A 19,893-nucleotide genomic window follows, 5' to 3' on the forward strand; every position below is an offset into this window, starting at 1 on the left:
ACCGAGATATATGACATCACAACGCAAATGTCACAACTGCCTTGAGATACGAAAAAAATCGCATCCATTTGTAAAAAAGTTGTCCTACACTTTCGAGTAGAACGCACAACTGCGCGGCAGAAATATGGACGATGTTGGTTACTGGATGTGTACACAATACGTCCTACGACCGGTATCTAAATTAACATCAAACACAGCACATTAATAATCACGTACTACCAACGGACGGCATGAAAACTTCCCATAGACACAGCCCACTGAGTTTCTCGCCGGATCTTCTCAGTGGGTCGCGTTTCCGATCCGGTGGTAGATTCTGCGAAGCGCTGCCTACATGTTAGGGTGAAACTGAAATAGCCTCTCAAGGCTATCAGCCTATGCTGCTACCTATGTAGAGCAAAAAAAAAAGGAAAACTGTTTATGTATCGATCTCGGATCTCAAAAACAAGCTCTTTGTTTGGTCTCACAGAACTTTATCATCATGTATTTTATCAGAGTGCATCGATGCACACAACGTGCATAGTATAGAGTATGCACAGCTGCCGAATGCATCCGTTCCGATTGGCGGGCTTCGGAAACCGTTTGCCATACTGATTTCGTTTCAAGATAAAGAGCGAGGCAGATGCGAAAACCTAAAATCGGGCGGCGGCGGTTATTTGCAACAAAAACAAGCACGTTGAAAAAAACAGCTGTTTGCAATAGAAATACCGATGCGAGCTCGCTGAATTGAAATCCTTATTGTGAATGCTAAATAAAGTTCTTTTCTTAAATTCACTGCTTGTTCATTTTCATACAAACACAAAGTCATAAGCGAGATTATTATAATTCTGCATGAATAAACCACTACGACACGCTGAACGAACACAATGTGGTCATTGAAGTAAAGTCAATCTTTAAAATACATTGTTCGGATCAGTTTTATCTACAATAAAAATCTTGGAATCACGTGTGGCTTAAAGAACTTGTAATACAAGGAAACTATGTGATAACTAACACTTAAGTAACCATAGATAGCCATATCCTCATATTGAGCCCGTGAACTCACCTACCAGTGAATAGGTAGGAAAAATAAAAACAAGTTTGTCAATGTCCAACTAGAAATTTGGAACAATAAGGTACGCCCGATAAATAATCTAGAACGTCGAGGTCTTTACCCTTTACACTATAACAGGGTGTTAAGGTCTAATGGGAAATGGATTATTTTCGTCGACACAAGTTTCACAACGTTAAAAAGAATCTCGATAAATCTATACTGTTTAATTTTAACTAGAGGTCCCGCAGTAGTCGAAATTCGACTATAATTAATTGGAATTGTAAGTTTTTACACTATTATGATTGTATTTTATACTTCTTTGATCACAAATTTCGCCAAGACTACACTATAAACAGTATTAACAAATACAAACAATATTTAATCTATTCTCAATTTGACAACAAACGTCAAGAACAAAAGTTTGACAATAAATAGTATGCATGCGTGTGTGCGTCAAATACATGGTATGTAGTGTGGGTAATGTTTTCTTTATTGATTTAATGTATCTTTTATGCATTATTTAAAAAAAATATTAGCATTGTGCACTTCTTCTCTATATTCTCTATAAGTGTGGGAAATTTCATACTCCTCCGTCCGCGCAACTTTCGTAAAAAGGGATACAAAGTTTTTGCTTCACGTATTAATATATAGATAAACAGATTTCTCATGCAGGATAACGCAAGACTGTGCATTTTAATTCCTCAACTGATCAATAATCGTAATGAGGAATTACTGAATTTGGCTTTCGTACGAAAAGGCTATTTCAAACAATGGCGTTATTCACGCTCAAAAAGAATGCTTCCTTCCATTGCAACGAAGGGCAATTAGATTACTTCCTTCGAACACAATGGAATATAAAAACGCTGATGCCGTGACGAGGCAGCCACAATTAAATGAGAGGGTGACACAACTGGGTGCCCCAACAAAATAGTGGCGTTATAAAACAAAATGACGTCATTTATTTAAGAAATACAATGCTTTTGTTAAAGTTTAGCTAAGTTTAGCAACATGTCAAATGACCAAGCAATTGTAAAATCATAACGATAAAGGCTGCTACCAAACTTTATAATATTTTAAACACATTTGACTACAGTTACCCAACGTTGATTGACCTCGACTGATACAAGGAGATATGTGAATTGCCACTTCCGAAATCGAGCGAATGCGAGGCCACAGGATTATCTTAATGCACCAGCAGTATCAGTTTAATAATACATTACATCATGCAAACGTTTAGTTGAAAGAAGTATTGATTAAACCATTTACAGTGACTGTATTGACATAATTTTCATGTGTGTCACCAATGCTTTTCCTTTTTTGTATGAGATTTAAATAAATTTAATTTCAAACAAAGATTATTTATAGATAATATTATGTATACGAAAAAACCTTTACTTGCCGTATGGCTTCTTATTCTTTGAAATTGGCCGAATTCGGATATTTTTTTAGAATAAATATTGGTCTACTTATTATAGTATATAATACCATACTGACCTCGTATTATTTTAAGTAAAACAATTATCATTCCACCAAGGAGCTGATTTAAACCGTCCAAAAAAAGTAAGGAAGCAAGGTTTTTCCTCTAATATGAACTGATCCAACTTTATTACATACTAAACCAATTTTATTATACTCTTTTATCAAATGCCGCGATGCCGGCGCATTAATCTACACAGAAGAGGTCGACATAAAACCTATTATTTCGAAAGTTCCTTAGTATTATTGATATTTCAATGCAAGCGCTACTAATATATTTCATTCCATTTAAGACATTCTCACGACTGCAAGCCACTTGAGACGGATCAAAAGGGATGTGAAATATCTGATGACTGTTATTGTGTACTGTAGAGTTGAAGACCCTCGGTCTCGTCGTGGGTGAGGGCCCCTGATTGATAGTTTCCGTGCATTGTGTCACTCCCTTTTATATCCAGACTGACCTAACACTTAACACTTTTAGAACTGACCGTAACAAACGTTATCGCTATAATAATATCCCCTCGCGTCTTCGTATGACGTATGGACCATCGTGGTTTCTAAAAATAATACGACGAGCTCTAAACGATATTAAATTATGAAGTATCAACTATAATTTTCGTACTTTTTATGTGTTTAAATATGTTTTTATATATCCTGTTCTTATGAAACTTTTGTTTTGTAATGTTCCTTAAGCATATTGCAGAACACACGGGGTGTAACTATTCGTAGTTTAAACTGTGCATGTTAATTAACACAAAATGTTATTAAATTTTAACTAATTAAAAGCTAATTCATTAGTAGTAAATCAGCTATTTTTTTTATTTTTTTTACCATGTAATAGAGCACATGCCCTATAATATTACAATACTGTCTGCACGGGTTATTGCCTCAACTCCACTAGTTTCCGCCGCAGTCATGAGTTCGGCTTTTAGACTTCCGCAGACATTACAAAATATAATTGAAGCTTCGATTCCATGTGTAAAGGAGGATGTCAGCACTGGCAAGATTCAGCGAAGCACTGCCCTTGCTAAGTCTAGTGTAGCAAGTCGCTAGGCTGACCCACGTGGACTCGCCTAAACGTCCGGTAAAGTTTGGATAGTCCCTCGATTTTACTAGCATAGGCCCACCCGTTGCTTGCGACGAAGGGCTTGGCGAGTAAATTAACCCACAGACACACCCCACTGAGTTTCTCGCCGGATCTTCTCAGTGGGTGGTAGATCTACGAAGCACGGCTCTTGCTAGGGTTCGTGTTAGCAACATCGTCAAGTTTGAGCCCCGTGAGCTTACCTACAAGCCCGGTGACGCCGATATGGTCTCTAGACCATCAGGTTAGGTAGGGAAAAAAAAGCATAGTTTTTGAAGTGAAACTTCGTTAGGCGCATGAGGGTAAAATTTTTACAGATGTAACGTCACAAAGGTATGCAACGGCAGTATCGAAAAAGAGAGAGAGAGCGATCGAGACCGATTGAGAGAAAGTAAGACAGGGCGAACGTAGCATGAAGCTGAACTAGCCATAGAGTGAGAGTAGGGAGCAAGCAAGTGAGAAAGATCGAGAGAAAAAGTGAGACAGAGCGAACGTCGTATCACGCACAGTGCCATGGAGCGAGAGGTGGGAGAGAGCTATAGTGAGAAAGATTGAACGAGAGAGAGAATAAGGGATATCGAGAAATAATACATGCTATATTGGTTTGTGTATTCATTTACTAGTTAATTATTTTTAATACCATCTATGAGATTTTTTAATACTAACGTGTGTATGAAACCTCTTATAGTGAATTTTAATTTAGGATATACGTGAAGTTAAAATATCAATTCACAGAGGGCGCTACCTCATACTATAAAAGGTGATTTACAATTATTTACTAATGACAAAATTTTACTAATAATATACTTAGCCATTTAGGATATTAGGCCATTTAGGAATTGTATTTTAATTTTTGAAGGTTTCACTTCTAACACGTGTGAATTGCACACATGCTAATTTTTTTTTATTGCTTAGTTGGGTGGACGATCTCACAGCCCACCTGGTGTGAAGTAGTTACTGGAGCCCATAGACATCTACAACGTAGACGCGCCACCCACCTTGAGATACAAGTTTTAAAGTCTCAGTATAGTTACAACGGCTGCCCCACCCTTCAAACCGAAACGCATTACTGCTTCACGGCAGAAATAGGCAGGGCGGTGGTACCTATCCGCGCGGACTCACAAGTGGTCCTACCACCAGTAATTACGCAAATTATAATTTTGCGGGTTTGATTTTTATTACACGATGTTATTCCTTCACCGTGGAAGTCAATCGTGAACTTTTGTTGGGTATGTATTTCATCAGAAAAATTGGTACCCGCCTGCGGGATTCGAACACCGCTGCATCGCTTCAACACGAATGCACCGGACGTCTTATCCTTTAGGTCATGACCGATAGGTAGGCAAAAAAGGGCACTGGCGACATTCACATTGTATTATCTATAAACTCATGTGTAACAACTAAGCACCGGGTGGTGGTGCAATAAAAATGATCTAATTTAAATTGATAAAGTTACATTAACTATTTCCTACGTTATTACATTTTGTAGAGTTTCCACCTTTGATAGGTTATTACAATCTAATTTATAGTTGTTTAATATTAAAAAAATCGCATGCGTATTTTGTGCTCGTGAGTGCGATTTCATTTGAAGATCAGATGAGTATATTATGTCAAAAAATAAAAATCACATAAAGGAGAGGGCAGATGAGTCGATACTCGAATATAAATAAAGAACACGCAATACTATGAGAACATCGGGAAACAGAATGTAGGTAGATACGTTGTGTGTTCATCGACGCACAACATAAGGACAACGTTGCGAAAAAACAAAACAATATAGGTAATGTAAGTAATACTTTGAGTTGTTTTTATTGTTTTCCGGTATATTTTTAGAAAATTGTTTCATTAATTTATATACTCTTAATGTAGATTTGACTTTATGGAAACTACTGCGACAGTTTTTCTTTCCTCTATAATTACCGTAAGTCGCAGCTTAATCGCCTCCGTTCAATGATTAGAGTTCAAGAAGAGTCTGGAGATCGTGTTCGATTACCGGTAAGATCCGATTTACTTTTCAAAGATATCTAGTATGCGAGTTCGATGTGTATATAGTCTTATTTTTTATATGTAAATTTTCGGCAACCACAGCACAGGAGTACTTAAAATTTTTAAAGTATTATCCGAATTCGGATTGAAGCAAATTGTTTAGTCTATCCAAAATTATGAGACAGAATAAAACGTTAGGTATAAGTTAAGTTATCAATCAGATAGGGGTCGGCTTGGCAGTCATACGGCCTCGAAAGAAAAATCCGTGGGAAGGAACATTATGGGGCCAGTTCGTAACAGTGTTACAATGGAGCGACTTGTTCAGATCCGTTACACGTCTTGAGAGATATCTAATGTGAAAACATCCGTTACATGTCCACTTAACTACTGAACGTACGACTGTGTGCTTTCTTAATATTCTTTTATTTAAAACTCAACTAATTCAGGAACAAAAAACAAATTAAGTACTTTGGTCATTCGTGAAGACGAAAATTTTAAAATATTTTAAAAGGTGTAATGTTTTTTTTTGTTTATAATTATCAAGTGCTAGAATTGAATTTTTATTGCGTGGATCGTCAAGCGAACTGCCCACGTGATGTAGTGGTTATCGTCGCCCATAGATATCACAACGTGAACGCCTACCTTGAGACATGAGGTCGAAATCTCAACTGTATTGTAAACGATTTATCCACCCCTCAAAGCAGAGCGCTGATAGTGGACAAAAGTAGATTACGTGAATAATTTAGGAAGTACGAAGAGATCTCGAAAGCATGCTCCACGTATGAATAATTTAAAGATTTATAATAACTATAGCTACTGAAAGATTCGCCACTATTATCATTATGGGATTCACTAACTGTATAAGGTCGAAAAAAAATTTAAAGGGATAGCATGCTCATCATCGCATATATGGATGACATAGGATGAGTATTGGTTTTACAAATGTGTATAGCTGAATTATATAGTTTTTACATTTTTATGTAGGTACATATATTGTCGAGTGAGTATATTGTCTTTTTTTTCCCTACTTATCCTGATAGACTTGAGAGGCTATTTCAGTTTCTCCTCGACGTGTAGGTGAGCTCACGGGGCTCTAACCGGGAGTGTTCCTAACACTGGCCCTAGCAAGAGCAGTGCTTCGCAGAATCTACCACCGGATCGGAAACGCGACCCACTGAGAAGATCCGGCGAGAAACTCGATGGGCTGTGTCTATGAGTTAATTCACTCGTCGAGCCCTTCGTCACAGGCGACGGGTTCCACGACGACGGTGACCGGTGCTTGTGGTACCTAAAAGCACCGTTAATGGATCGGGATGATCCGTAATGACGTGTTTAGGGCGACGTCGGCTGTTTTCCATTCGGTCCACAGGATGGGGTATGTAATTTCCGGCGGCCACAAGACGGTTTTCATGTCGTGCCGCCTTCTCGAAGTGTATATTTATTGTCATTGCCTGTAAAACGCAGTGCAGAAAAGGTTCATGTCTTTTAATTCGGTCATTGGGTCGCGTGTCAAAGCTGTGTCGGTTTGACTCAGTGCGATTTGCAACTCCATTCGACTTTACTGTTTGATTTGTTCCTCGAGTTTAGTTTAATTTTGATTATTAAATTTGGGAACATAAGAACTGACTGTTAATAAATCACATTGATAGCTATTGTTTATTAAGATCCCTTTAAGGGGGCAATTCATATTTTATACAACATTCCATGTCTGACCTAAATGAATATAATATTGTATAATAGGTTACGAGTACACGGGAAGTCATTTATTAGGGCACGGATACTTTGCAAAGCCTACAGAGTTCATAGACATTATAACGTAAACGCCACCCCGTGCAACTTAGGGCGTAAACTCAAAGTTGTAAGACACACTTTAAAACTATAAATTTAATGTAAAGGAATTATAATTAAATATAATTTGATAATTTGTTTTGTAATAAAAATTTGTATAGTACTGTTGCGATTTGAAATTCGAAGCACGACACAAAAAATAGACAATTGTATAGGATTTGGCCTGCAACAGAATGATCAGAAGATAGAATACTTCTAAAAGTTGTTATTCTACCGCATGTAAATCCAACCAAAAGTTTGAAAGTTACTCACCAAATAATTTCTAATAATAAAATATATTAACTGCTTCTGAGACTGCACGGGCAGGTACCACCACTACACCTATTTTTGCCGTGCAGCAGTGCCATTTACGGTGTTGATGTCTATGGGCTACGGTGACCACTTATCACCAGGTGGAACTTGATCTACCTGTCTAAGCAATATACATAATTTCATAGAAATTTATGTCAAGCTTAAATTTTACTTTGAGGTTTCATCTTTTGTAAGTCGATGATTCATACTGATAACAATAACAGATTTTTACGAGTGAAACACAACATTGGTGTCACATTGACTCTAAGCAACGATGACTCAATATTTAAAATTAATAACAAACCCACACTTCACTATAATAATAACTTATATAGACTCATCCACAGCTTGTTCTGTTGTGTACATAATGTACATGGTATCGTGTTCGCTAATCAGCACTTTGTAGACTGCTGGTGATACGTACGATACGATCTTGGTCTGGGGATCTTCAAGCCTAATTCTTGTCAGTCCCCAAATTAATTACAAGGGCATATACTACCACAGCTATATACTTAGAAAAGCCTACAAACATACAACCGATTTGACCAGAAGATACGAAATTTTAACTAAAATGGCTAGTTTGGATCAGGCGAATACACTTAGGAATTCATCGGGTTTGATAATTATAAATGATAAACGTAAGTTCAAAAACACATCTTAAACAATTAAAATGAGGTATGTATGAGGAAAATCTAAAGATTTCTTCAAATCAAATACGTATGTACGTAGTACTTAATATCTCGATGACTTAAGCACTCGAGCAAAATTTTCGTATTTGATCAATTGATTGGTATGTGTACATAATAATATTATTATTAATCAGTACAATTAGTTGACCGTGTGTTTACGGACCGCGTGCGACCGCGATAGACGTTACGAGTACGCGTGCACTCGGATTATCAGCTGACGTCTGACGAACGAATGACCGTTTCTACTATACACCACACTGAGCATTTCAATTCGAGAAGGAAAACATTAAATTATTAAAACTAGTGGTTCCCCAGTAGTCGAAATTCGACTATAATTAATTGAAATTGTTAGTTTGTACACTATTATGATTGTATTTTATACTTCTATAATCACAAATTTCGCCAAGGCTACACTTTAAAAAAATATTAATAAAGACAAACAATATTTAATCTATTCTCAATTTGACCACAGACATCAAGAACAAAAGTTTGACATTAAATAGTATGCATGCGTGTGTGCGTCAAATACATGGTATGTAGTGTGTGTAATGTTTTCTTTATTGATTTAATGTATCTTTTATGCATTATTTTAAAAAAATATTACCATTATGCACTTCTTCTCTATATTCTCTATTAGTGTCGAAAATTTCATACTCCTCCGTCCGCGCAATTTTCGTAAAAAGGGATACAAAGTTTTTGCTTCACGTATTAATATATAGATAACTGTCAGGTAAATAACCCACAGTATGAGATAAACAAAAATCGTTTAGCATTAATACAGCGCAAAATCGTGACATTAAAAAAACATTCTAGTTACATTACAAAATGTGTTTATTATAATGCACACTAACACTGCAATGCGCAGATTATGTTTAATATTCATTTGCAGTTAGTTATATTTATGACACGACTACCGCTAAGATATTTGTATATGCAAATATGATACTTAAATGGTATTGTGTGTCAGTGAACGCAAATCGTGTCGCCGATTGATAGAAAAAAGTATGCATATCCAGGTAATTAATTACAAGAGCTCTGGCTCTGACCAATATGAAATACCAAGTAACTGAATACAAAAAGACAACGCATAGGTAGACTACGCAATGGACTGAAGTACTAAAACCTATTTCGTCACTTTAATTAACATTGCTGAAACTAATGATGATATATACGAGCATATAGCAAGCAACATCACTACATAGTATAAAACAAAGTCGCTTTCTCTGTCCCTATATCCCTATGTATGCTTAAATCTCTAAAACTACGCAACGGATTTTGATGCGGTTTTTTTTAATAGATAGAGTGATTGAAGAGGATGGTTTATATGCATAATAACATCCATTAAATAGTGGAGAAATCAATAATAAATTACAGTTTCCGAAGCGAAGCGAGGGCGGGTCGCTAGTAGTAGCATATAATATAGCATGCCTCGGCTACCATAGCGCGGTTTGAACAATGAAGGGTCACCAATTATCTGTTAATTTGATAAATTTACAGACTATAATTAAAACCGGGTCTGATGTTATCGACAAAAACCAACACGATATATAGGAGGAAAAAATTATAAAATTGTAGCAATTTTAACAATATAATGCAATTTACAACGATAGATCTTACGTGATAACATTTTCGAGAAAATACGGGAATCCTATTATGGCTACCCTAACGTTTCACCCATCTGATATACTATCATAACATTCGTAACCTTCCCACTTACAAAAAATATTTTTCTTATTAACTAATCCCAGACCTATTATTCCCAATGACAGGAAATTTAATAAAAATTAATATTATAAATATCATAAGTAGCCTTATAATACAGAGAACGAGGATAGTAAGTTAGATGACAGTTTTGTACCAGCGTACTAATTATAAAGGCACACAAAATGTCGGTTGGTCTGCCTTGATAGCAACATCGTGCGCTCGCGAAGGTCAATCGCATTCTGTTTTGAATGCAATTAATTGTTTTTCTATTAATAAGAACTTAGTTTTATTACAAATCAGACGTAGTCAAATCAACCCTAAATATATAAATCATTCTACAACCAAAAAGTAATAAAAATAGTAGCATTGATGAAGTTTTTGTTGTTTATTAACCTTGTGAAAACTACAACATGTCGCTTGAATAAACAAATTCATTGAACGGTGATGCTCGTTGGGAATACATACATCTGTCTCTGCATTCACTTAAAAACTGAGAAATTTAATATCATTTTCATATTTTCGATGCCTCATGAAGTATTATTATGGCGAGATGTGTAGTTAACATATTAAATGACTTGAACATCTACAACTATCGCGGAACGACAAGACAAATCAGATTAAATCGACGGGTGAAAGGTTATACGGTTTAAGCGACATCACCGGAGCCATTTAAAGTTTTAAATTTTTAATAAATATCATGACAAAAAACTAGTATTTACTTAAATGGGGCAAGCATAATTGAAGTTCAGTTAAAAACATAGAACTGTTGATGCTTAATACCTACCAAATAAAACGGTCCTTTACTTACAAAGATATAAATGTGGCGTACCTAATAAGCGAAATGTCACTTAAACCAAATATCTTTTTACCCGAAATAATTTTACTTCCATATCGGTAAACTAATATGGTTTATTACGTTTGGGTGGTTCAAATAAAAACGATGAGACAATACCAACCAATAAATTTAAGCATTTTTAGTGATAATCAAACTGGTACTTTATATTTTGTTTTGTTATCAATAACAAAATATTGCGACAGATAAGTGGTGGTACAAAGTACGATTCGGGATATTCTGATGTTTATTGGTCGAAGAACGCGGGAAACTATAAATAGCAACAACGAAAACTAAACATTGCTTTATGTTCACAGAAGTTAATATAATTAGGAGGTACGATGTTATTACGATGCTAGACTAGTCAAGTTAGATAACGTGAACTGAAATCACGTTATAACTCGGAATTAATAACAGTATGGGTCGCATAGATAACAGTCGACACAATACATATGTACCGATACAAACTAAACTACAGTAATGTACGAACGGAAAGAGCACTCAGTATTTAATATAAAAGGTACCTAGTTTTTCTACATTGTCTATTTTTATGTTGAGCGATAAGGAGTTTGAAGTAATGTTAAATGATAACAGAAAAGTAACATTGTTTGTGATTGTTAAAGAAAAAATACATTTTATAAGATGTAACAAATTGACATGTAAATGAAAAGTTTTGCTAGTTTCCGTCAATCTCATAGAAAAAGTGGCATCGTAAGTTTGCTGAGAAAACGCAACAGCCGCTTTCCGTCGTCGCGCCGGTGAGACCAAGTCCACTTTTACTTTCGGCCCGTCCATTCACCTGGCTTAGCAGAACGTTGGCCGCCCGAAGTTGGCGCGCCCTACATACCGCCTGGCTTGTTTACTTTGCCAATATTTAAATGATGTCAGTACATATATTAAGAATATATCAGACTCGGAACAAATTAACGATTACATTGTGCATACATTTTTTTGTTGCTTATTTGAATGCAAACCTAACACTTAAAAAGTATGTTGTATAGAGCTGGGATAATAAATTCGTTTGTTACTCAGTGTTCAGCACTATCGGCAAATCGCGAGGTTTTCATACTCAGCTGAACAGCTTGTTTCATTGCAGACTATTCATTTGATAGAATTTATCTTGACAGTAGGGGCCGGATATACATCCCTTTTTTCCAAATTGAATATTTAAAATTATAATTGGTCTTAATGTAATTATAATATAGATGGAATTTGTGCAATAATTAAATTGATTGAATACAATTAATTTGATAATTGTTGAGTTATGTATATAATATATAGTGCAGCATTATATATTGTAATATATCGGCCTTGATAAAATTGAAATAATTGTACAAATAACAAATAGGATTATTTTACGAAATGAGGAGGGTGGCAGAATTCATAATTTACGTAGTCTCTGGGTTGCAACGAACATTTAAAATTTTTACTTTAATCTAGAATCTAGGCACTACTCAGGTCTTTTGCATTTAGTCAGCTTCAAAGATAACCTGGCAAAAGAGAACAGTGAGAGTTGTAGCTACTTTAACCTTATCAACTTGTTTTTTACCTAAATTGTTCAGGTGGTAAGTCAGATATTAGATGTTAACTTTTAATATATTTTTTTGTATGTAGATAATTTTCATTGCACAAAAACTTACACAATAACCCAGATGAGATATATGCAATAAGTAAGCATTGTGTACATGGTAAAACACGAATGAATCAACGTAACAGGTGAACAAAATTAACTAGAGCAGAACATACCTTACGTTTGAATAAGTAGAAAATGGACTTCTTATTCAATGAACAATTAAGTTTGATTGCTCACTAGACTGTTGAAGATTTTGTTTCTTTTAAACTTCTCTATACTCAAAACTGTTGTAGACATTTACTGTGTTTATATTTAGGTAAAAAATGATGTAGATATAATATTTTTATTTATAGATACTGTACTGTTTTTTATGGTGTAGTAGACCACTGATATTTTAGTGGTGTCCACTAGTGTATTGTGTTTATAGTTTCATATATCTACACTAGTTTCCAAAATATTTTTTATACATCAAATACTGACTGATTGACTCTCACGCAGCAATATACATTTTCTAGTTGTATGAGACATTCATAATTTCCTTTCGTTGACTAGTAGAGAATGCCTTAGACATTAAGTCTGCTAATGTAAATTTTACATGAAGTGTAGAAAATAAATAATTGATTTTAATTTACAACAGGAACCAAGGAACCTTTTCCCTTAAACCTAATGCGTGTCCTGGTAAGAAGGTCAATGAACTTAATTTAGGTTCAATTATCTAAGTTTTATTCAAAACTTTGTAAATCATACTTTTAACACTTTAAATTACATTTTTAATGTCTTATATTGAAACAAGATAAAAACAATTTAAAACTTCTCTGATAATTGGTATACAGATTTATGAATTTGAATTATCTTATATTATAAGATAAGCAAAACCCAGAATATGTCAAGGATATTTGAAAGTATTTCAAGTTTACACGTCCAAAATAAAAGTGGCTCTGTTACATTTATTTTTTAGACCATTATTTTATGATTACATTGTTTACTTTGTGATTTGTATTGAATTTTGATTGATTTTTAGCTTTAAAAGTTGATGTCATGTAAAGTTAAACTATGTAGTAGAAAATTCATAACAGTGAGCATGTTTTATCACTGACATGATTCTTTTAGGATATCCTATCCAAGGATATAGATAAAACTATGGATTATGCTTGCACAGCAAAATAAAAACAGTTTAAAATCATTGGACAAAATCAACCATCTAAACAACACACTAATCAATAACTGAGAATATTGATAAGGTAAATAAATTATCTGTACATATTACATTTTCTAATGTCTATGCAAATATATTGTCTTTGCTTTATTCCAAATGACTTCTCAATCTCCTGCTAGATCCTACTTTTTTGTTCTCAGGTTAAATTATCCTTACATTTAGTTTCTAAATGTTGTTAGTAATGTATTTTCCCTACTAATTGTTATTATAACATAATTTGATTAACATTTAATTAGACTACTACGCTGGTAGTAGGAAAGACTGGCATAAAAATAATATATGTGCAAAATCCTTTTTGTTTAGAAACAATCGAAATGAGTGGTGCCTACCTGAAATCCAAGCTGAGGTTTCTCTGGTGGATAGTACTCTTTCCATTGCGGGAGTCTGACCGACTTCCGTGCACGGGAACATCCTCCAACATGCTCACACACTGGTTGCCGCGTCACAACACTTTACCCATATCACAAATGCCCAGCATGAAATCACAAGGTAAATAACAACATGGCGACCTCACAACAACTGTTCTACAATTTACGAATTTACTATGAAAGTTAAGAAATATTAAGGCGGTACTGATGTTTCAAAAACGATACTACCTTATCACAGCCTTCACAATATTGTAAATTTACAACTACCTATAACGTTGTTGCAACTTGTTTTTATGGTCCTACAATATTAATTTTAATTTTTTTATATTGTAAAGTATAACACAATAATTTAAAATATAAATTCTACATATAATAATCTCGAAATAAAATAAACTCCAATATTTTCTAAAGAAACAGATCTCCAAAAATTAAAGAAATCGATGACTTTCCCAGTAAGAGGATACCATATTCATAGATTATACACTTAATATATTTTTACCGATTTTTTTCTTGTCAACAAAGCAGTGAGCTACCCAGTTTCACAAATCGTCAAGATTAGTAGAAATTAGTAGAAAAAAAGGAGTTTGTATAGTAGAAAGCGTTATTGCTCTTCATTTTCTACATCGAAATAAATGTAATAGTTTGGTAAAACGTGTATATTTAAAGTGTATTCTTATCTAACGATTTTTTTTACTATTCGGTACACATTTCATAGTTACTAATTAATAAACAGTTTATTTAAATTGCATATTCATGCGGTTTCATTTGTAAAATCCAAATCTACATTTTGACCATAAGATGACAAAATACAAAACGAAAAATACAAAACAAGCTGAAAATTTAAAATATAAAAACATGACTTATAAATACCCAAGGTAGTGACGCTATGTAGATTTTTTATATCATACATATCGTCTTATCTTATTTCATTTCACTCCATGTTATCATTTTTCTTAAAAATAAGAATATAAATTAAAATAAGACATGACCTAAAGGTCTTAGTTACCAGGTCATAAAATCCCTATTAAAAAAGTCGCTAATTATGTTCAAAAAAAATATTGAAATTGATCAATTTTTTTGACCTTTTCACCAAGTTTGTGATGCCATAGAAATTTTCAAAGAAAAACAGAATTTTTGGGAGGTTAAAAAATTCTGAATATCATCTTAAAGTAAACCGTACATCTCAAGAAAATGGCTCACAAGTAAGCAAATAATATACCAAGTTAAATTTCTATCTTGGACAGCGTATTACCTCTAATAATGTATATATCATTACAGCATTAAAATTCTACCCGGAGCAACTGTCTGCGAAGACTGTACCTTAGAGGGTGATATAACCATAGGAGGAGGTACAGTTATTCATCCGAGAGTCAGCATTATAGCTGAAGGCGGACCTATTATAATTGCTGAATACTGTATTATTGAAGAATATTCTACTATAATACATAAGTATGTTGGAATTCTATTGCTCAACTTGAGTATTGTAATTATCAGAAATAAAAATAAGTAATCATCTGCTATCTCTACTGAACACAGTAACATGACGGTGAACATGATAAACATATTTAAAAACACATTTTGAAATCCAAACAAATATGTATGTGGTACAATTTAATATGCATTCCTGCTTAAAATTATTTAATAATCTCTATTCTGTAAAATAATAAAATTGAATATTAATATTGTCATATTAGAAATGAATAAATATTAGGAATATAATTAATCATTTTTATGTATATGAAAGTTACTGCAAATTTTAATTCTTTATATGATGTAATATGTAATGATATCATATTGTTTAATTCTTATAATTAACAAAATGGTCGAAACTCTTAATTCACTACTAAACTATTGATGACTCATTCTTCTTTTATTTTTATTTTCAGAAAGAGTGATAAACAGGAGAATCCCCCAAAGCCATTGTTTATAGGTGCACACAATGTTTTCGAAGTTGCTTGCAAACTGGAGTCTATCTATGGTCACGTCGGTGAAAGTAATGTTTTTGAATGCAGATCTTTTGTTGGAGAAGAAGTCAAAGTTGGCAGTGGTTGTGTAATAGGTAAGCTAGTTTTAGTAGGTACGAAAATAAGCAAAATACATAGCCCTTAATAAGAAGATGAATAAAAAATTTAAATTAGGATATTGAGCCACAGGAATAAAATTATTCTAATATCATAAAACTTTGATACAAGTGAACTTTTTCAAGTTCATGGAACATTTTGAAGTTCAGAAAATTATGTGTAATGTTTCTGTTATGTAGTAGTCTGTAATATAGTATTATAAGTAGATAAATTGATACAAGTAAGCCAATAACATGTTAAAAAACCATAAAACCAAGATTAAATTATAAAATCATAGCTATCCTCGCAAATAATCAAGAATTTTTACTAATATTTGTATATATTATTAGTAATTTTCATATTATAAATTAAATTTACATATTAAATAAATTTATTAATTAAATTAATATTCAATAAGTAATATGTATAGCAAAAATCAGCTATGAGATTGAAGTCTCAAATAATTGTCTCGAAGCCTCGTGTAATAAAAATTAAACCCGCAAAATTATAATTTGCGTAATTACTGGTGGTAGGACCTCTTGTTAGTCCGCACAGGTAGGTACCACCACCCCGCCTATTTCTGCCGTGAAGCAGTAATGTGTTTTGGTTAGAAGGGTAGGGCAGCTGTTTTAACTGTACTTGAGACCTTAGAACTTATATCCCAAGGTGGGTGGCGCATTTACGTTGTAGATGTCTATGGGCTCCAGAAACCACTTAACACCATGTGGGCTGTGAGCTCGTCCACCCATGTAAGCAATAAAAAAAAAACTGTTATTTGAAAAACTTAGAAATGTTTCTGTTTTAACTAAAATATTGTTGCACTATGTTATTTCTTTATTGTATAAGTCATTTGTGAACATGTATATTGCTTGAAATGAATAAAATGGGCAAGTTAAACTTCAGGCCACAATGACAACCCCAAGAAGTGTTAATAACTAACTAACTAATATTTGAAATGATTTCAGGAGCAGCCTGTACATTAACAGCTCCCCAGATATTAGCAGACAATACAGTGATCTGGGGCTCAGAGCATCATGTTAGAGAAGCTTTAGAGAAACAGCCCTCTCAGTTATTGCAGCTTGATTTCTTAAGCAAAGTGATGCCTAATTATCATAGACTGCGAAAACCAAATGTCCACAAAAGACAACCATCAAGACAGTCTCAAGAACCTTCTCCAAAACCTTAGTTTATTATTTCTGTGAACAACCATACATGAAGTGTAAAAATATATATTTATTCTTTTTTAATACCTAATAAGGTTAAATGAATTTTTAGGTTGCATTCCATTCATATTTGTAAATATTCGCATGTTTCGCAAGTAATTAGTCGAACATGTTACAAATCTATTAGCACATATTAAATTATGAAATAAAAATAAATTAAGGGCATCCCAAGTACCTACTCAATCACGAAAAAACATAATTTGTACAGGCTTTCCTGTATGTTAAATATCCTTTGGTTGAACTCCAGTAAAAAAGTAAAAGATTCTTTAAAAAACAAGAAGTTGTCTATAGTCTGAAAATAATGTACAGCTCGACTAAGCTAAGTTTGCACATCGCATCGATTACGTTACATTGTCGCTTAGGTATGGTCTGAAAAAAGGATACGCTATGACTTTAAAAATGTAAATATGCTTTTATTGTTTTTAACAATATATTATACATAGGTACATTAAAATATAGCGATATCGGGTATTTGTATTAAGATTACCCGGGCGTTCTTGCACTTTTTAAATTTGTATCCCAATTGTTCAGTAATAATTTTCCTTTATGTTTCTTTTTCAGTATTATGTTTCTCCCTTCACTGTGTATCACCTTTCCTTTCATTTTTGTTGCCCACAACAACCCTTTTAAATTTGTATTCCAATTGTTCAGTAATAATTTTCCTTTAGGTTTCTTTTTCAGGATTATGTTTCTCCCTTCACTGTGCATCACCTTTGCTTTCATTTTTGTTGCCAACAACAACCCTCTCGAAGTAAAAAAAAATGAACGTTAACCGCTCAGTAACAACAGTTCAATAAAAACTTAACAAAAATAGTTCAATAATATAACTAAACTTAAACAAAAAACCTAACAAGAACAATTAAAAAATTTAAAATACAACGGATAGGGAGGCGAAAACTCGTATCTCACGTGTTGGCGACAAAGATGCTAACCATACTGATGCGACAGGGTGATCGCGGGAAGGTGAGCGGGGAAGCGGGCGGGGTGCCGCATTCCAGCGAGGTGCAAACATAGCTTGGTCGAGTTGTAGTTCGAAATAATTACCGAACCCGAAATAACATTTGGTACTAAGATTAAATGTTATACTTGTATATCATATGTTACTTTTACAGCTTTAAGAGATTAAATGTATGAATATGGGAGAGCAATGCTATTGTTTTCTTTTAGTAGTAATATTACTAATTATGTAATAAAAGTTACATAGGTAACGGGTGGCCCATAAGTCCTTTGATATGAAAAAAAATTTATTAAAATAAAACTAATTACATTATGAATTAAATTTTTATTTACATAAAAAGCTTAAAAAACGGGAATTATTTTTTGAAAATAACATCTCCTAAATGTAATCCGTTGCGATCACGGCACTCTTGCAAACGACGTCTAAAATTGTCGATGACTGCGCGGCACGTCACTGCTGAAATGCTTGTCATTTCTCTGCGGATGTTTTCTTTTAGGGCCTCAATTGACCGCGGGTTTGTGTCGTATACTTTAGCCTTAAAGGTAGCCCCACAAAAAAAAATCCATCGGGGTCAGATCTGGACTACGTGGAGGCCAGGAAATGTCTCCTCTCTTAGAGATAACTTTGCCCGGAAAAAGTTGACGGATAACGGGCATAGCAGTGTTAGAGGTGTGAGAAGTGGCCCCATCCTGTTGAAACCACGTCCTGGCATTAAAGCCTGAAAAGTTTTGCAATTCTGGTATGAAAAACTCTTCGATCATAGCCACATATCGCTCCGACGTAACAGTAACTGCGCGCCCTCTGCCATCCTCAAAGAAGTAAGGCCCTAGGATACCATGGGCTGACATAGCGGCCCAAACAGTCACTTTCGGACTATGTAAGGGCTTCTGATGCTTAAGTTTTGGATTGATGGGGCTCCAATAGCGGCAATTTTGTTTACTAACATGCCCGTTAAGATGGAAATGAGCCTCGTCAGAGAACATTATGTTATTGAAGGAAGTAAACCGATTCAACATTTCATTCGCATAATTTTGTCTTTGAATACCGTCAGTTTCCTTTAATTCTTGAACCAACTGAATTTTGTAAGGGTGCATATGTAAATCTTTCTTCAAAATCCGTTGTAACGATGTCCTGGATACGTTTAATGCTCTGGCGCGCTTACGAGTTGACTGTGTCGGATTTTCGCGAATAGACTGTGTCACTGTGTCTATGTTTTGTTCCGTACGTGACGTCCTTGGGCGACCCAACCGCGGTTTATCTAACGTCGAACCGGTCTCCTCGAACTTAGCAACCCAGTTCTTAATCGTTTGAAGAGTTGGAGTGTCGTCAAAGTTGTGTAAACCTTTGTGTTCTCGAAATTTACGCCGCGCAACGGTTGCCGAATTGTCGTTTTTATAAAACTCGCGCACACAAAACGCACGGTCCGCTCCGGTAAAACGCTCCATCGCGACTAAATTCCCAGAAACCGAAGTTACTCCCCCCGCTTCCCCTGCACCGCTCACGCGCGCCCTGTTCGTTTTATTCAAATTTTACTTTTCAAAGGACTTATGGGCCA

General features: G+C 34.5%; 2 protein-coding genes across 2 annotated transcripts in view; one reads left to right on the plus strand and one right to left on the minus strand.

The window, feature by feature from the left end:
- fwd (phosphatidylinositol 4-kinase beta fwd) overlaps positions 1 to 14,615 on the minus strand; it is a 57,921-nt gene extending 43,306 nt beyond the window's left edge. Inside the window, exon 1 of the mRNA XM_028171489.2 lies at positions 14,059 to 14,615. Coding sequence (XP_028027290.2) covers positions 14,059 to 14,150 — 92 coding nt within the window. The 5' untranslated portion in view covers positions 14,151 to 14,615. The remainder of the gene's footprint in view (positions 1 to 14,058) is intronic.
- A 544-nt stretch (positions 14,616 to 15,159) lies between these two features.
- Positions 15,160 to 18,528, plus strand: DCTN6-p27 (dynactin subunit 6). Its single transcript, XM_028171500.2, has 4 exons — positions 15,160 to 15,299; positions 15,376 to 15,546; positions 15,984 to 16,156; positions 17,123 to 18,528. The coding sequence occupies exons 1-4, from the start codon at positions 15,289 to 15,291 to the stop codon at positions 17,341 to 17,343; spliced, it is 576 nt and encodes a 191-aa protein (XP_028027301.1). The 5' UTR covers positions 15,160 to 15,288; the 3' UTR covers positions 17,344 to 18,528.
- Positions 18,529 to 19,893: the final 1,365 nt, after the last annotated feature.

This window comes from Bombyx mandarina, chromosome 09 (assembly GCF_030267445.1).
Source record: "Bombyx mandarina strain Sakado chromosome 09, ASM3026744v2".
NCBI lineage: Eukaryota > Metazoa > Arthropoda > Insecta > Lepidoptera > Bombycidae > Bombyx > Bombyx mandarina.